At 56.3% G+C, this 18,186-nt stretch overlaps 1 protein-coding gene across 1 annotated transcript; it reads right to left on the bottom strand.

Annotated features, from left to right (window-relative positions):
* Positions 1–541: 541 nt before the first annotated feature.
* DRC7 (dynein regulatory complex subunit 7) lies at positions 542–17,329 on the bottom strand. The gene is made up of 17 exons (XM_054570265.1): positions 17,133–17,329; positions 16,581–16,755; positions 15,489–15,614; positions 14,625–14,819; positions 12,795–12,953; positions 11,493–11,711; positions 9,000–9,128; positions 7,238–7,310; positions 6,247–6,375; positions 5,941–6,069; positions 4,668–4,888; positions 3,629–3,844; positions 2,967–3,077; positions 2,771–2,881; positions 1,669–1,863; positions 727–866; positions 542–635 (listed from the first exon to the last, which is right to left on the bottom strand). Exons 1-17 carry the CDS (start codon positions 17,327–17,329, stop codon positions 542–544), a joined length of 2,619 nt encoding a protein of 872 aa, XP_054426240.1.
* Positions 17,330–18,186: the final 857 nt, after the last annotated feature.

The raw sequence follows: 18,186 nt of genomic DNA, 5'->3' as shown, positions 1-18,186 counted from the left end.
TTAACTTTGCCGTTTTGTTGTTATTCATTATAGAAGTGGAATCATTTCTTTTGTACATACTTTTTTGTATCTGAAATCTTTTGATACTATTTTTGAGAAGTCCAATCATGTCCTTCATGTGGTCATATTTGATTCATTTCCACTGAGCCTGAGCAGGGTTTCTCAACCTCAGTATTATTGTCAGTTTAGGCTAGAAAATTCTTGAGACTCTCTGCAGAGGTGCTGCAAAGGCTCATCATGGCAGTGGGAAGAAGGACAGGAAGTCAATGAGGAAGGTGGTCAAGGTGGTTGCGGGGGCGGGGGGTGGCGGGGATCCTAGGCTACAGATAAGGGAAGGAGAGATAGGCTGGTGCTGGAGCTTGTGAAACGAGGTATAAATCGCAAATGGAAGTATGTTTATTTACAGGAAAATCATGAGAAGCGGGAATAGACGGGGTGCAGGGGTGGAGGGGCAGTGAGGTCAGGCTCCTGAAACACAGGGACTGAGCTGTGGGGGAGGTTTCTTTCCCTGGGAGCTTAGGCCGAGGGCCCAAGAGGGGCATCAAACAAAGACTTTCACAAGCTCCACCAGGCGCGGGTCTTTGTAGAGCTTTTCCTCCAGAGCCAAGTACTTCAGTGGGGCCAGCTCCTTGTGTCTGAAATCAGAGGGAGTGAGAGGTGGTGAGGGGTTACAAAACCGGTGCTCCCGCCTCCTAGTGGGTTCCCTTGGGCTCCCCGCCCCCTCACCGATTGAGCCGCTGTTCCAGGATGCGGATGCGGAACATGGCCTGAGAGCAGTAACTCAAGTACAAGTCTTCGTCCTCAGCCGTCAGGGTCACCTGGTTCTCCTGGTACCACTGTTGCTTCTTCTGTAGCTCCTGGGTCTCCTGCGGGTACGGGGAGGAGAGAGCAGGAGGTTAGATGAGGGCTGATCCTCACCCAGGCTGTAGACAGCACCCCCTGGTCACCGGCCAGCCAATGAGGGTTGACTCCGTTACCCCCGCCCACAGAAGCCAAAGGAACAAAGGCATGGCCAAAAAATGTCTTGAGAGGGAGCTACTGGGGTTGTATTTAGAGGGCTATCATGTCCACGAGGTCAGATCAGGGTTCAAGACTGAGACAGCCATGTGGCTCCGAAAAAATTACATTTTCAGGGCTTCAAATTTTTTGTCTTCCAAGTGAAGGTCATTGTATACACCCACCACCACACCACCACCATGGAGCTGTTCGTGAGGATTAAATGAGATAATACATGGGAACTGCATGGTGTATTTCCAACCAACAAATGCATCAAGAACTAGGAGTTGTAACAATGCACCGTCCATCCATCCATTTATCCAACCACCCATCCACCTACCCATCCACCCAGTCATTCATCTACTATCCCTCATCCCATGCATCCGTCCACCCACCTGTTCAACCACCCATCCATCCATTCGTTCATTTACCCATCCCTCCATCCGTCCTCCTATTTGTTCCCCACCCATCCATTCACCCACTACTCACCCATCCATCCCATCCCTTCATCCACTCTTCCATGCAATGAACAAGAGTAATGAAGGACAACTCGGTCATTTGGAAACTCCATACAATCAGTCCCTCACAAGTCCGTGACATGATAGGCAAACAGCCGTGGGCCCATTTTCAAGATGAGGATGCAAAGGTCCTCTGCCTGGGCCCTGGCTGTACCTTCTCGAAACGGGCCTGGATAAGGTTGGCCTTGTCAATGAGCCGCTGCTTGAAGTCATTGAGGCACTCCTCCCTGAGGCGCATGGCCTGCCAGCGGGTCAGCTTCTCTCCTGGGGGCAGCTGCGCCAGGAACGGGGCCAGGTAGTCCAGCTGGGCCTCCACCTGCTGCAAATGCTCCTCATGTATGATGCGCTCCTGTAGAGGCGGGGTGGGGGGTGGTCACCCTGACCAGCAGGGGCTGCAGAGACCGCCTGGCCAGCTCTGTATCAACATGTGACCTCACAAAACTGGGCCTCAAATCCAGATCCCTGTGCTCGGTACCTCTGGGACTAAGGTCTCAGAGGGGGGCTCTGTGCTCTCTCTTGTACTAGTGGTTCTCAGTAACAGCCAGTTCTCCTGTCTTACATGAACTGACGTCTCTGCCTGAGCCTCAGCATCTAATGCTTAGTAGATGTTTGCTCGGTAAATGGGAATACGTGGTTGTTATTAATGACGTTAAATCAAAAACAGCCAGTCACTCTCTCCCTTTTTCTTTTTCACCCTGGAGCCTTAGGTTACATTGGCAGACATGGGCCAGGGATGCCAGCAATTGTGGGTGCTGATGCCCATCCCTGGGAGTCTGAGAACGAGTCATCCGATGCCCTGTCCTGCTTCTCCAACCTCAAACTATTTTTAGAAATCTCTACGTGGTTGATGAGGGAGATTTAGAAGCTTGTGTCGAAACCAAGCTGGGCCTTGCAACCTGAGGTGTAACCTGAACACCTGCGCTGCAGGGGATGGAGCACTCGGGCCTGTGGCCAGAGGCGGCTTCTGGGGCCAGGTCTCAGCCTCGAGGGCCGCCGCAGGTAGAGATGGGCACACTGCTTTTGTTCTTTCCCCGCGAAGTAGAGGCCTTGGCTCGGCCACAGTCCCTGGAGGTGGGGGAGACCTGGCCTGGCTCCTGCGTGCTCTTGGCCGTGACACGTAGAAACGGTCAGCCCAGCAGCAAGGATGACCACAATGGTGCCAATAATGTCCTCCCCTCTACAGGCCTTGCAGGCAGAATCCCTAATCATCCTCTCCCAGCCGGAGGCCAGGGCCTGGGTCAGGGAGCGAGGCCCACCCTGGCCTCCCGGGACTCCTTGTTCTTCTCATTGCGCTTCGTGTCGTAGATGGAGATGGTCAGCGTGTGCGCCTCCTCCTCTTCCTCTCGAAGCTTCAGGATCTCCAGCACCTGAATTGGAAAGTGGAGGAGGGCGTGGTTAAGGCCCCCCCACTCCTGCCACCTCCTACCTGCCCGCTCTCCCGTGGGACCCCACCTCCAGCTCCGACTCCCAGGCCTGATGTCTGGATAACTTCTCCTCTTTCTTCAGCTGCATCATAGCCTCGTACTGGTAGAGAAGCTTCTTGGTGTGCTCTGTGGGCTCCACCTGGAACGGGAACCAGAGCCACAGAGAGAGGCAGCAGCAGCTGGGGGTGTGGACAGACTCTGGAGCCAGGCTACTTGGGTTCCAATCTCCCCCTGCCATTTTCCAGCTGTGTGACCCTACGCAAGTTGCTTACCCTCTCTGGGCCTCGGTTTCCTCATCTAAAAACACAGATAATACTAGAAGAGAAACTAGAGAAGTAAAAGACTGTGCCGAGAGAGCAAGGGTTTGAACTAGGAAAGCCAGCCTGGTGGCAGTGGGAGGATCGGCTGCTCCAGTGTTGGGGTGGGAATCTGGGGTCTGCTCTGCCCAGGGCTCTGGGAGTAGGAACAGTGCAGAGTAGCCCCCACCTGCTGGGCTGGCTGTCTTGGTGGAAAGGGGAGGGTTCTTAGAAGAGCTGCAAAGAGAAGGGTCTCCGGCTGGGAGACGAACTTGCAGGCTGGCAACTCAGAGTTTCCGTCTCCGTCCTCCCCAGCTGATGTGACGCGACGCAGGGCCCCGTTCCTGTCCTCACCCACCCGCCTGCCCCTGCCCACCACGGCCCCCAGGCCCACCTCAAAGCTGCTACACATGTCTGGCGTCATGATGATCTTGTTGCCCTTGCTGTCCACCTCACTGCGCCGCAGGAACTCACGCTTCGAGGTCGTGATGTGGTCCTCACGGCAGTGGTAGCGCAGCTGGATGCGCTCCTCCAAGATCAGGAACACTCGCTCCTCCACGTCCTCATCCGCAGGTTTCGCGGGATTGCGGACAAACCTCTCCGTGATTTTCTGGGTGGGGGCGGAAGGAGGCAGAACACGCATAGGATGGGCGGGGGGGTGGGGGAGAATCTCTTCCGGGCCCCCGAGGGCGGGAGCAAGGGACTCTCAGGGACACTGGGGTCTAGGGTCATTTGGGGGTTCGTGTGGAGCAGCATCTCGTAGCCAGACAGTGGTTCTCAGTGCCAAGCCACTCCTGCCCAGAGTGGTGCTAATTTCTTCTCTAGCTCCCTCCACAAGACTCCACTTGCTCACCTCCAGAAACAGGGAGCTCACTACCTCTCCAGGCAGCCTCTTCTATCCCTAGATATACCTTAATATTAGAAAGAGCTATTTTTCTTTTTCTTTCTTTCCTTCTTTTTTCTTTCTTTTCTTTTTTTTTTTTTTTTTGGTATGCAACCATTAAACTCATTTGTCAAATAATTTGTAATGATATGGAGGAAAAAATGCACAATTTAATGTTAAGTGCATAATACAGGGATTTTATCTTCATGTACACATTTCAGGTAAGTTAGAAAAGACTCTCAAAACCAAACCTATACAGTATTATGTCGTCATATCTGAGCGATGACACTCTGAGATATTTTTCACTTTTTTCTCTCTATATTTTATGTTTTCCATATAGTTATATTTTTCCACATATTCTAAATGTTTGTCTGAATGTACCCTTTTTATAATAGTAAGGAAATAATACCTCCCTGGCCTGGTGGCTGAGGGCACCCACGAGAAAGGTCGCTTGGGAAAGATGCTGTTGCAGTCGGTCTGCCCCCATCCTGGGGCGACCGGCCTGCCAGGGCTGGCCAGCACCCTGTCCCCAGGCCCCGGGAATGCTCACCACTATGGGCCGCGGGTTTGATTCTGCACTGTTCAGATTCAACTTCTTGACCCGGGGCCCAAAATTGACATGGCGGTAGAGGAGGAAGTCAGGCCGTCCTTGATAGTGTTCGGTCATCGTCCTGGGCGTCTCCTCCCGCTTGGTCAGGCCGTCTACACGGGCCATTTCATAGAATTCCATGACGCGGTCCATCTCGGGTAGCATGGACATGTAGGAGTGCGCTGCGGTGGGCGGCAGGGGGTGGGGGAGGCAGGTGGGGGAGGCAGCTTGGTCAGCACGGGGAGTCCTGGCCACCGGCTGGGTAACCCCGCCCCGACGCAGGCCCCAGGGAGAAGGCTCCCCCGCGGCTGCTCACGGCTGTGCCTCAGGTCTGAAGCCCAGCCCCCACTGCTGGGGAGTTCGGCCGTTTCCAGCTTCTTTCTTACTTAAACCAATGCCATGCTGAACCTCTGCATATCATACATTTAAAAAAAAAAGTTCTTGCCCATGATTTGCTCAGGACAAATTCTTGGCCTTTGAACTGCCGTCACAAGGCATAAACATTTTAAGGCTGGTATTGATTATTTTGCCCAAATGCCCTCCAGAAAAGTTGTGCCCATCTGCTGTCTTGCCAGCAATGGCAGGGCCAACTGTCGGCCGCTTTGCGCATGTGCTCACTCCCTGTAGGACTATTTTTTTCATCTTTGATAACCTGAGGGTGGTACGATGGCCCCTTAGTCATCCAGTTTTATTTATTTTTATTTCAGCCATCAAGTGAGGTTGACCTTTTTTGATTTTTCCTTTTTTTTTTAAGATCGTATATTGACCCTATGTTTCCTTTTGTGACTTCTTGGTTACGGCTGCTGATTTTCTCCTAAGACCTATGCTTTCCCCTCTGCCCAGGGCTCATGGTCATGTCCACAGCTTCCAACCCTCCACCTTCTGCCATGCCCTTGTCAAGGCACTTGTTGGTTTTATTGCTCAGCACCATGACCCCTCTGTAAATGTGGCCCCACTGTGTGCCTGATTCCAACCATAGAATCCACAGCTGGCCCTGGTTTTCACTTTCCTGGAAACTTGTCGTGTTTCCTTGGATTTTCTGAGCTCCCCTGACCTCCTTCGCCTGGTTTGCTTGGGGAAGCAGGGCAGCATCTGTAGCTTGCCACCCAAAGAACCCTGTCGATACCCAGATACGGGTTCTTCCCACCACATACCAGGCACATGGAGGCTGCTCTAAGGAGAGTGTGAGGCGCCGCCGGGGCCCCTGGCTGGCCCAGCAGTGGGGTCCACTCACCACGCAGAGCCTGGGGGTGGCCCGGCTTGAAGTAGTCGACGATCAGGCCTGTGACCTTATTTATGTGCCTTAGTTCGAGCCTGTCTTCCCGATTCCGGTACCACTCCTTTATCTCCAAAGCCTTGGTGCCTGTGGGGCAGGCGGGCGCTGGCTGTAGCCGGGCCAGCCGCCCCACCTCCGTCCCACCGTTTCCAGCACACGGGGGCCAGCAGGACCCACACTCGCACCGAAGGAGCGTGAGGGACATGCCCAACATCCCACAGCATGTTGGGAGACCGGCTCCCCAAGCCCGGGCTGCCCCCTTACACTCCAAGTCCTCATAGGTGCTGAGGCTGCACACGAGGCCGTTGCTGTTGAGGTACGGGGCCCACTTCTCCAGCTTGGCTCTCTTGTACTGTATCACCTTCTTCCCATTTGGGCAGCGAGTCTCGAACGCTGCAGACACAGAGGGGACTGGGGTGAGGGGCTGCCCCAGACCAGGGGAAGGGAGGCCCAGCTCTGCTCAGCCACTCCTCTGGCCACCGCCCCCTGAGCTGTCTGCTGAGCTCCTGAAGGCCCCAAGCCCACTCCTGGGGGGCAGAGGACAATGACACCAGCGGTGGCTCTTGCCCCGGAAGAGTTCTCAGGTTTGAGCTGCACGCTGGCATTCCACCCACTTGCGGCCAGGCCCCCGCTCCTGCCCTAACCTGACTTCTGATGCTTCACAGCTTAGCTCAGATGACCCCTTCTCCTGGAAGCCCCTTCTCCCCACCCATCCCCCAGCCCCCCACCCAGGGCTGAGCTGGGTGCTCATCCCCTGGGTCCTCATGACACCTTGTCTGGCCCTTCCCACTCTGTTGGAATAGCCTGTGGCCTATACCACCTGTGGGTCTGGCACTCCCAGATGGGACCCTCAGCAGCCAGCAGATGCCAGCACGGGGCACAAGCACCCCTGTCCTGCCCTCTTGGCCTGCCCCTCCCTGATCCTGCCTCTCCTGCCCCTTGTGCCACCTGGGTACTGTGCCCGGCCTCCTCCTAGCAGGATGGGGCCAGGGAGAGGGGCGACTGTGTCCTGGTCCTGGAGCCTCCTTCACCTCCCACGCTCCCTCATCCCACCTGAGTTAACCGAGCCCCCCTTCCTGTTCGCCAGACTGGTGTGTGTGGCAGGAAGGAAAAGCGAGGAGGGGGCCGCAGGAAGCAGGAGGGGTGGCGATGAGGGGCCAGGGCAGCCTCTGCTGGCGGTCCCTGCCCGGCCATTGCTGCAGACCATCCCAGGGACCGAGGCCTGGGGAGGGGAGTGCGCGGGATGTGCGCGTGCCTTCTGGGGAGATCTCAAGGTGCTCCACCCACGAGTGTGGCATGTCGAAACTCTTATCCTGGTCTTCCTTGCCCTGTTGGGAGAGACGGGGGCGGGGCGGGCTGGTACTGGTCAGAAGTTACAGGCAGAACCTCTGTCTTGTCCACCCCCCCCCCCCCGCCCCCAACCAAGGCCAAACCAGGGTGGCTTGTCAGCTCTCCCAGGGGCCAGAAGTCCCAGGCAGTTCTGACCTGGCCTGGAGTGACCCAAGGTAAGGTTACTGCTCGGACCTCTGCCACCTGCTCATCTTGCTGGGCGGCCAGCAGGGGCCGGCTGTGCACTGGGATTTACTGTCTCTAGTCGCCAAGGACACGGAATACGCTAACTACAATTTCCAAGCGAGCACATAATACCAACTTTGTCGTCAAGCAGTCCCAGCAGGTAAAACAGGGTCGCCATTGAGATCCCAGACTACAGAGCTGCACTGTCAAATCCCAGCCCTGTCACTTGCTGGCTGTGTAGCTTTGAGTGAGTTACTCTACCCCTCTGTGTGTAAGTCTTTCTATCTGTAAAATGGGATGATAATAACCATGGCTGAAAATGATCACGGATGATAATGCTAGTGCCCACCTCCCCTGGTGGTGGTGAAGATTTAGATAAGTTAATTCAGGCTGAGCACCTAGGTACGGGCGCTTAGTAAGGGCCATGTGAGTGTTACCTATTGTTATGGGCTGAATTGCGTCTCCCCAAAATTCCTATGAATTAACCCCTAGTGCCTCAGAATGTGGCTATATTTGGAGGAAGGATCTTTAAAGAGGTAATTCAGCTAAAATGGGGTCGTTAGGGCGGGCCCTACTCCAACAGGACTGGGATCCTTCTGGGAGGAGATCAGGACTTGGACACAGGGAGGAAGACCGCGTGAGCACGCGGGGAGAAGGCAGCCGTCTACAGGCCAAGGAGAGAGGCCCCCAAGAGATAAGCCCTGCTGACCCCTTGGTCTTGGACTTCCAGCCCTCAGAGCTGCGAGGAAACACACGTCTGTTGTCTAAGCCCCACTAGCCTGCGGTGCTTGTTGTGGCAACTCTAGCAAATGAATACACCTCTTGTTAGTTCTACGACCATGGTTAGCTCCACTCCTCCTTTGTGCACACAAATGGTGAAGCAGAAGCTTCCGGTGATGAGGAAGTTTGCCCAGGGTGTCACAGCCAATGCCTGCGGCCTCTGGGCCCCCGGCCTGCCCACACAGGGCTTCCTGCAGACCTGCCTGGGGGGCCAGGAGATCAGAGAAGTCAGGCTGCCGACTTGGGGAAGGCCCCAGGTTAACGGCCTTTGGAAGGGCTAAGGGGAGGCACAAGAAAGGCCTGGAAGTGCTGGGAGGAGATCCGAGTGGCTATGCAGGAAGACCTGGAAGCGAGGGATGACCGGCTCCGGGTCCCCCGGGCCTGTGGGGAGGGCTTTAGCACCCTGCCCCAAGGGGCGTCCTCTCTGAACAGGGTGGATGTGTGTGGGCCAGGAGTTCCGAACGCAGGCCGCAGCCCTCCCCTACCCCGCTGTGGGGGCTCTGGGAAGGTGGTTGGACCTGTCTGGGCCTCAGCTCGCCCACCTATAAAATGAGGACACAGTCCAGGCCCTTCTGCTTTGAGGAATCTATAATCTGTCCATCTGGACTGTCCTCTCCCATGTACATGCTTGCTAGTGGGGACATTTGTCAGGCCAGCCAGAGGCAACACAGCGCGGGAAGCCTCCCCTTCCTCCCCCAGCCCCACCGGAGGATGAGACTGACCAGATTTTCTATGTCATCGTTGTCGTTCAGGCTGTCATCCTCTTCCTCAGTCACGAACAGCGGAGGCTTATCGGTTCCCAAAAGCAGGTATTCCCACTTCACAGGGTCTCCCAGATCAAAGATTAGGTCCTGATGGGGAAGGGGCTTGGCTGAGTGCACCCCACGGCCACCACACTCTCCTGCGGCTCCACAGGGTGGGGGGAAAGGGCCGCCCCCAGAGTGGAGGGGGGCCTGGGCCTGGCTCAGGCGGGCAGAGCGCTGGCGTCTGAGCCGGGCCCAGGTCCACGCCCTCCTCGTTTCAGCAGGGGAACCGAGGCCCTGTGGCGGGGCTGGAACATCCTTTCTCTTGCTCGGTCTCCCCAGGAAGACTTCCCGCTGTCGGACTCTGTGGAAGACTTGGGAACTCTGGCCTGAGACAGGCCTGGACGTGGGGTCGTTCTGCACTGTTTGGGGGGCGTCCAGGTGGTGATGACAGCAAGTGCAGACCAGCGAGATTTTATGGCGGGGGGAGGTAGCAGGTTGAAAAAAGGCCCCATCACAGGGTCGCCTCACACCGGGGAGAAGGGAACTAGGCAGCAACATGTGCAATTGTGCAGAGGAGGCAGGTGGGTTTTCTCTTCCTTGGCATGGCTCCTCCGCCTCTTGCTGCCCAGCCCACCTGAGCCAGGCTCGCCTGCCAGGTAAATCCCAGCAGGCGGGGAGCACCCCGTCTCCCAGTCTGCTTCCTCAGGGTGTCATGCCATCCCCAGAATCAGTGTCCCAGAGCGAGGGCAAAGCCTTAAGAACAGCCACCCACAAGGGGATTCAACATGTAGCTGTCCTGAAGCCAGCCTAACCCGCCTCCTCACTGTCGCATCAGAGTCCTGGGGGGCTCCTGCGTGTCTCTCCACTTCAGCTGGGAGATGGGGGGGCGAGGAGAGGAGGCGGTGGGGGAGGGAGGGAGAGAGCGCTGCTCCTGGACGTAGCGGTGACTGTGGACAGTCCAGGCTTAGTGGAGAGGAACCAAACTGTACGGATGTGGTATTGCTTTCAGTCACATCCTCCATTCGGTCACTTTTGTAGGTAGTAAGCAGTACTTGGGGGCCTTGCTACTTAAATTTCTATCTCTGTAGGAGAAGCATAACGGGATGGACAGCTACCATGTCTGTGAGTGTGGGGGGTCGTGCCGTCTCTGTGTGGAGCCTCATCGTCGCTCCGGGCCCTCAGTGCCATTGCAAGTTTCTATGAAGGAACAAAGCAGCCACTTCGCTGCTCACCTGGCAGTCAAAGTGACAGCCAGAGTCATGAGCCCTTTCTCTGCGCCCTCACTTGGTGACACAGTACTGCTCCTCTGGCCTCACTTCTGCCCAGGCCACCCTTCCATCTCACAGCTTCTGGTACCCCCGCCATAAATTTGCTTTGCCTGGCATTAGTCTAAGGCGTGCTGTGAGGGGAGGCAGGAGACAGGCTCTTTGGCCTGGAAAAGGGGCAAAGGAGGACTGTCGCAGCCTCTCGATGGCCATAATTCTTCCGAGGGCACTGACTGCCACGGCAGTTCTGAGCCTGGGCTCTGGGGGAGGGCCGTCTCGGCTCTGTCCCATCTGTGGGGTGTGGGAGACATTATTTCTATAAAATAAGGGTGACAATAGCTAACATGTATTCAATGGCCAGGGACTGACTCTCATGAGCACCTACTAAGTGTTATTTCCCACCACCCTGTGAGGTCGGTGAGGGCTGAGCAACCCTGGACTCGGAGACCAAGGGAGGCCAAGGGGGCGTGGGGCTGTTCCTCCTGACATGAAGGCAGACGTTTCTCCATCTGGGGACACCAGATTTGCACACAAAGTGACTTGCACTGGAACACACCTGCATCAGCTCTGCCCGTCTCCCACAGTGGCAAGAGCCGTGCCTTGGGCAGGGCCGCTTTGGAAGAGGGACTAAAGGGCCCCAGATGCGCCTTTGGGAAGCTGGCCCCGTTGGAAAGGGAGGAACTTGGAAAAAAATGAAAGAGCACTGGCCTGGGAGCCTGGAGCCTGTCTCTCTTCTGGTTTGTGCATAGCTCCATGAGCTTCCATAAACTGGACATGCCCTGGTTTGCTGCGCCCAGATCAAGAAATAGAACATCGCCCACACCCTCTGAAAGTCGCCCTGTGTCCAGTTATGACCTTCCCTCAAACGTGCGTGTGTATTTTTAACTTGCATAAGGGGCTCTGAGTTGTTATATACCAATTCATGGAAATCCATTGAGCTGACACGAGGGCGAGTGGCACTCTGCTGCCACGTACGTTGCATTTCATGACATTTTCCAAAAGCCATTCATACACACTACCAATCCACATCTTATAGGATATGCAAATCAAAAGAGAGACAATAATCGCATCAGAGTGTTTTTCATGGGCACAGGGGTGGGCTGCGGAGACCCGACTATAGGGGAGGCTGAAGCCCTCCTGGCCTGGTGGCCAGCTCTCCCCCGGGCCACTCACCGTCCCCGCTCCAATAGCCCCTGCCCAGCACCTTGCAGCAGTTCCAGCAGTCCTGCATGTTGATCCAGTAGTTCTTGTGGTTCCAGAGGCTCTCGATGCCCAGGAAGTGGTTGTCCTCGGGGCTGTAGCTGCGGGCCGTGAACGGGTCGATGAAAAAGCTCTCAGGCACCTCGCGCATCCCCGACAACACCAGCACCCAGCAGTGCACCCGCAGGCCATGCAGGGGGTCGGTGTTCGCAATCTCCAGCTCCTGCACAGAGGAGGGGGGTGACCAAGGGTCACATGGGTGGGAAGAGGGGAGTCAGCGGCCTGAACAGCTCCCTGGGGCTGGGGAATGGCCAGGAGAGCTGAGTTCTGATCCAGACTGTACCTACCACTGGCTGGCCGCGTGATCTGGAGAACATCACCCCACTTCTGAGCCCGTTTTCTTATCAATAAAATAGGAGGGACTAGCTCGACCTGGGGTTTATTAACTGGGCCCTTTGGAGCTCTAAGGTAGCTGGGATTTTGTGAACTCTGGGTGAGAATTCATCCAAAAAAAGGTAGTGGGACACCATATGGCTTCTTTGTCTGCTTCCCTTGGGAGAAGGATGACTGTGTCATGTTCATTGTTGTATCCTTAGTGCCTGAACCAGAGGAGATGCTTAGTAAATACCATATGGAAGAAAAGAAAAGAAGGGAGGGAGGAAAAGAGAGTAAAAGGGAAGATGGGAATGTGACTGGGCAGGAGAGGTGGGTGGATGGATGGAGGGGGAGATGGGAGGATAGATAGATGGATGGGTAGATGGTTGGATGGGAAGGTGGATGGGAGGATGGTGGATGGATGGATGGATGGAAAGATGAGAGGATGAATGGATGGAGGGGAGTGTGGATGGGTGAGAGGATGGATGGATGGATGGATGGATGGATGGATGGAGAGGTAGAAGGATGGGTAGAGGGGTGGGAGGATGGATGGAGAGCTGGGAGGGTGGGTGTTGGGAGAAGAGCTGGGAGGATGGTTGGGAGGATGGACAGGAGAGTGTAAGTAGGTAGGTCTTTAGTGAAAGAATCTGGAATTAGGAGGACACCAGAACTGCCCCACATGAAATGCCCCAGGCAGCAGAGCGCTGATGTGAGAAATCTGTCACCAGAAGCTCGCTGACCGCCAGTGGGAGGTTCCCACCTGGCTAGGCGGGGTGGGGGTCGGGGGTGGGGATGGTTGAAAGGCAGAGGAGAGGATTTGGACCTCGGGGTCCATCAACACATTTCTTCCATGACTGTGTCTCTGTGCTGCTTCTGGAACTCCCTCCTCGAGAGCTGAGCTGGGGGTCGAGGGCTCAGGACGGGGACCCACCTGGAGATGCTCCGCTTCCTCCCTCCGCTGCCTCTCCTCCTCAGCTTTGATCTGTTCCTGCTTCTTCCTCTCCTGCTCCTGCTCAAACTTGCTGCTCAGGTCCCGGGGGGGTCTGATGGCATACTTCTTAGGTGGAGCCGCTTCCTTCTCCTGGACTATCTGTCACCCAAGGGGAAAAGAATATCAGCTGCCACAAATACCCCCCACCTCCCCGCCTCAGGCCAGAGGATTGAGGGAGCTCCTGGAGCCCGAGGCTGTCGGGCCCCTTGGGCAGGCCCTCCCCCTCCCCCAACCTCGGGCTCATCTGAAAACTGGAATGACGCTGGTAAGAACCTTCCCCCCCCCCCCCCGGGCCTGTTCGGGGAAGTGAAGGCAGGAAGGTGCCCGTGGGGGGCGCCCACCAGAGCTGGTGCTTAGATGTGGTCTTCTCTCCTTCACCCCCCCGCTGCCCACCCCCGACTGGCTATGCCGACCCGGATGGATGGGGTCCAGAGAGTGGGGCCAGTCGCTGGGAGTCAGATTTTTCAGGTGTTGGAACTGGAGGGTTTCATATGTTGATGTAAAGTAACAGTTTGCTGGGCAAGGAAGGAGAAGAAAGAGAGAAAGAGAGAAAGAGTGTGTGTGTGTGTGTGTGTGTGTGTGTGTGAGAGAGAGAGAGAAATCCAGGAGAAAACACCACAGAGGCTACAGAAGTGGGCTTGTGGCACTGAGGAGGGAGAGCAGCGAATGTCCACGGTTGAGAGTCAGCCGAGCAGGCCCCAGTCCCTGGGTCTCCATGCACCAGCCGTGTGACCCTGGGAATGTGTAAAATCAAGTGACAGTGCCTACCACGCAGCGCCGTTGTGAGGAACAACCAAGACAGTGGACATGACAGCAGCTTATACACTGCAGAGTTCTCTGTCTTTATTAGCATAGGTATTATTTTAATAATTAAAATCTTGGCTGAGAAGAGAGGCCTGAGTGTGAGCTCAGAGGCCTTTGAGGCCGAAAGCGATGAGAGGAGACTCTGTCTTCCTTGAGGAGGTGGGCCTGAGAGAGCACGGCTCTCACGCGGTGCCTCCCTCCGCCAGAGCCCCACCTGGGCCCCTGGGCCCCCCCAAGTGTGGCGCAGGCGCCCGCGGCCATGCCGCATGCCCAGGTGCCTGGGAGCCCGGAGCTGCGGCCACCCACAAGAGTGGGACCCCAATCACCGAGTTTTGGAATCTACCCAGCTCATGAAAAGCATTTTCTGCCTGTCGTGTGGTTACTTTCCAAAGACAAAGAGATGCTTTTATGGCTCCTAAAATGAAATTCACTTTAGAGAGGTTCTCGTGTTCACAGCAGCCTCTGGTTAATATGGCCTCTCAGTCAACAGGTACAGAAACACACCCACCCCCTGCTGAAGGGTGAGTGACTTTTTTTTTCTTTTTTCTTTTTTGCTGCTAAAAAGGGGCCTTTTTACCCAGGAGGGGGGAAAAGAAGACGTAACTAAATGTCTGTCCATGCATCTGTTTCTTCCTTAGATGAACACGGCTGGACGGACTTTTATCAAATGTGCCGGGTAAATTTGGAAGAGTTTGACTGAAGGTATAAGCCCTGTGGCACTCACAAAAATGTACCTCGTGGGGAATGCAGGAGCTGAAACTGAGATGCGACACGGGGAGGGGGACAGCCAGCATGGGGACCTGGGCTGAGTGCGTTGAGACACTGCAGTCAGAGAAATCACTCGTGGTGTGAAATATGAAATCCGCAGTGGGTGATGGAGCTGCGTTCATGTGGCAAGGGAGGGGGCGAGGGAGGGGCCGCAGGGACACCCTGCTTTAAGGGCGACGGGGGTCGAGCCCAGCCTACCTTCTTTGGCTTCACAGTGAGTGGGCACACCTCCTGAGTCAGGTCCATGAGGCACAGGTCCTGCGAGCCGTAGCCGTTGACGCAGTAGGCGTCGTAGCCAGCGCCAATGAGCAAGGAGCAGAGCAGCGTGCTGAAGTCGAAGCAGTTGCCCTTCTGGTACTTGAGCACCGTGGTCGGCGAGTACAGGTGCGAGGGCTGGCCATGGCGGGCGGGTCAGTGCCACGGGACCGCTGCCCCGAGCCTGCCCTCCCCACGCATTGGGGCGGGGTGCTAGTGCCCACGCAGGCTGGGCCCCAACGGGGGTCCTCCCCTTTGTCGGCTTGGGGAGCCTGCTAAGAACGGGATGAAAACCACAGACCCCATGTCCAGAAAGAGTCGTCCATGTTTGCCTATAATTTTCAGGGGCTGTGGACTTCCTGTGGGAAAGACCTCGTGCGTTGCAGAAGCCTGGGGTCTGATGTGCTGTGATGGGCAATTCTATGATTTTATTCCAAAGTTCCCCTCTCCTTCTCCCCCAGCCTTTCCTTCTTGACCCTTCACTGTAGACCTGTCCCTTTCTCCCTCCCTCCCTCCTTTCTCAATGAGAAGCTGATTGAGCTGGTCAGAAGCTCACTCTTTCCCTTCCCCACTTCCTGAAGTCATGAAAGGAAGACTCCAGAGGCAGAAAGGGGCAAAAGATGCAAAGAGGTGGGAGCCAGATGCCCAGGCTTGGCATGTGACCTTAGGTGAGTGGCTGCCTCTCTCTGGGCCTGTTCCCCCCCGCGCCCCCAAACAGACTCACAGCCGGGGCTTTTTTCTCCAGATTTGTCTGGCTCCCCCTCCTAGGCCTCACGGGCCGAGGATGCAGCCCAGAGCGGCACTCACCGGCTTGAGAGGGTCCGACAGGGGCTCCATGGAGAGGAAGTCAGCGACAAACTGGGCGCAGCCATCCCAGTTGTAGAGCTCGGGGTAGGGCATCAGCGTGGGCCGGATGGTGGTGCTCACGAACTTCTGCAGGGAAACACGAGGGCCCGGGTGGGTATCCCACCTGGCTGGAGAGCATGGCACTCCCAGGAAGCCAGAGAGCTCGGGGTAGGGTCAGGGGCACTCCCTAGGCCTCTCTGGGCTTCTGGCTCCTCCCTGGTGCCTTGGAAGCTAGAGAGAGGGATTCCTCAAAGCCCCTCCAGCCCAGATCCAGGATAAGCTGTGCTGTCCCCAGATGCCGGTGATGAATCAGCGCCTCCCCATCATCACCACTGCCCCCCTGAGTGCCACCAGACCTGGCATCGCCTCCCCGGTCTCCAACAACCCTGCGAGACAAGTCCTATTAACAAAGGAGGAAACCGAGTCTCCAGGCATGCGCTGACTGGCTCAGGTTCACAGCAGCAGAGCTGGGTCTGCCGCCCAGTATGGGGACCTTGTACTACTAGAGCCCCTCAGGGGCTGCTCAGCCACCTGGGGAGGGTCTCCCCAGGGGTTCGAAAAAGGCTCCACCAGCGCCAGATCTCAAGTGGCCCCACCTACGGGGCAGACCCCGGCCAGGCCCCGCAGCCGGCCGCAGGCCTGGGGAACGCGGGCCGGGGATCACCGGGCAAGAAAAGACGCAAGTGGGTTCTGTATAACAATCACCGAGCCTCAAACGCTGGCAGCTAACACCCAGGTTAAAAACCACCATGTGGGCCAAATAAAATAGCCAGTCTTTGCACTGCCATTGTACAGTCTTGGGTTTCATCCTCTGCCATTCCATCTTCAGATGCGGAAACTGAGGCCCAGAGAGACGCAGGGATGTGCCTGGGTCACTGGGCTGGAAGGAAGGAGTCCAGTGCTCAGATCCTGGGGCCCGTCTTGTCATTTTGTCTCATGTCTTTGTTCTTCCCTACCTATAGGCTCTGGCCCAGGACAGGGCTGTGCGTGGGCCCACCTCCCTCCACCCTCTGCCATCAACCCCCCGCCCTGCTCGCCACGACCCGGCCTTACGGGCACTTCGCACTCGTTCAGCGGGTACAGGAAGAGGGGCACGCGGTCCGGGCACAGGTGGCTGTACTGGCGGGAGAAGTTGTCTGCCACCTGCAGCAGGTGTTCTTCCCCGGGCGTGTTGCTTTGGTAGGAAAGAGGCAGCTTGGAGATGTCGATAGTGTCCTGGGTAACGAGCCTGTTCCCGTAAGAGGAGTGGCATTAATTAGTTTGCGTGAGGCTAGGCCTGGCTTCAGGGAACTCTCGGTCCACCTTAGCTGCCATCCATCCTCACAGCTACCTAGGAGGGAAGTATCATTATTAGCCTCTGCCCTTTTAAACAGACGAAGGAACTGAGGCACAGAGAGGCTGAGTGACTTGCCCAGGGTCACACAGCAGAGTGGAGACCTGGCCCACGTGCTCTGAAGGCAGAGCCCTCACTCTTAACGACCTCCCTCCACGCTCTGGTCCTGCCTCCCCACCCGGGCACCTCATCCGGCCCAGCTCCTACTGTGCACAGCCCTGCCTGACCCTCGCCGGGGCTGCTGGGCCTGAAGCCCCCACCCCAACACTCACGAGGGCCTCTCCGGGACGGCGATCTCAACATCCGACAGCTTCTTCTCCAGATCTCTGAGCACCTCCTGAGTCATGATGGTTTCCTCCTTCCGCGCCTCCTGCGGCCGCATCATCTTCTCGCCCCTCTCCGCCCGCTCAGCCGCCTCCTCCCGCTCTGCTGCTTCCTCCTCCTCCACTTTCTCCTTCAGCACCTCCATCCTGGCCTGTCTCTGGCTGCCTAGAGGCGGAGCCTCTGCAGGAGGGATAAATGCACTCAGCCCTCTGGCTTCCGCCGAGGAAGGGACCACCAGGACCACCTGTGTCCCAGGGGTGGCTGTCTTGGTGCTTTAGATCGTAGGGGGAGGAAGCATGTCTCCTTTAAACTTCCTTTCCATCAAGGAAAAAGTCTCCTTGATGCTGATGTGTCTGGGACACCGTTCCTGTGCTCACAAATCTCCCTTCAACACAAAGACGAGCAGGCCACAGGCAGAGAGCCATTGTCAGGGCAGGAGAGGGTAGCCCAAACTTACTTGCATTGCTTGCCTTCTCGTGTATTTATTCCGACTGTATCTTCTCTTTATGGTAAACAATGCTGATGCTGCAGGGATTGCTGCAGGGATTACTGCCGTGTCACAAAGCTTCCTATTTAAATATATTTATTAGCCCTCATAAGTGAATTGACTAAAGGAAAATTATTCATAATAGCAAGGTGGTGACGTGGAAAATGACCAAAAAAAAAAAAGTAACATCACCATAATTGGAACTGAGGCCCAGAGGGGGCAAGAGTGGGGCTGCCACTAAGGCACCTGGACAGGGGGCAGGGGTGTGGGGGTGTGCGTGCACTCTCCTGGCCAAGCCCTGTGTCATCCTGCAGCATGAGGTCATTTGGGAGCCGCGCTGAGGTGCCGTATGGGCTCACGTGCCCTGGGGAAGGCCTTGTCATGGTCACAGAGCCAAGCCTCCCTGAGGGGGCCTGCTAATTGCCTACCTAAAAATCCAGCCCCGACATCCATAAAAAGAATCCCATTTTATTGGGGGGCAGCAATGTGCCTGGTTTGAAATACTCAGCTTCCCA

This window comes from Pteronotus mesoamericanus, unplaced genomic scaffold (assembly GCF_021234165.1).
Source record: "Pteronotus mesoamericanus isolate MK-2021 breed Mesoamerican mustached bat unplaced genomic scaffold, CSHL_Meso_final contig_202, whole genome shotgun sequence".
Lineage (NCBI taxonomy): Eukaryota > Metazoa > Chordata > Mammalia > Chiroptera > Mormoopidae > Pteronotus > Pteronotus mesoamericanus.
This window is presented reverse-complemented; position numbering and strand designations above follow the sequence as displayed.

Excerpts from the sequence above, each read along its gene's own strand:
- DRC7 (XM_054570265.1), bottom strand. The coding sequence starts at position 17,329 with ATGGAGGTGCTGAAGGAGAAAGTGGAGGAGGAGGAAGCAGCAGAGCGG. Across the intron at positions 11,712-12,794 it reads AGGAAGCGGAGCATCTCCAG|GAGCTGGAGATTGCGAACAC; the intron begins GTGGGTCCCCGT and ends TCCTCTGTGCAG. Across the intron at positions 2,882-2,966 it reads CCTGGGAGTCGGAGCTGGAG|GTGCTGGAGATCCTGAAGCT; the intron begins GTGGGGTCCCAC and ends TTTCCAATTCAG.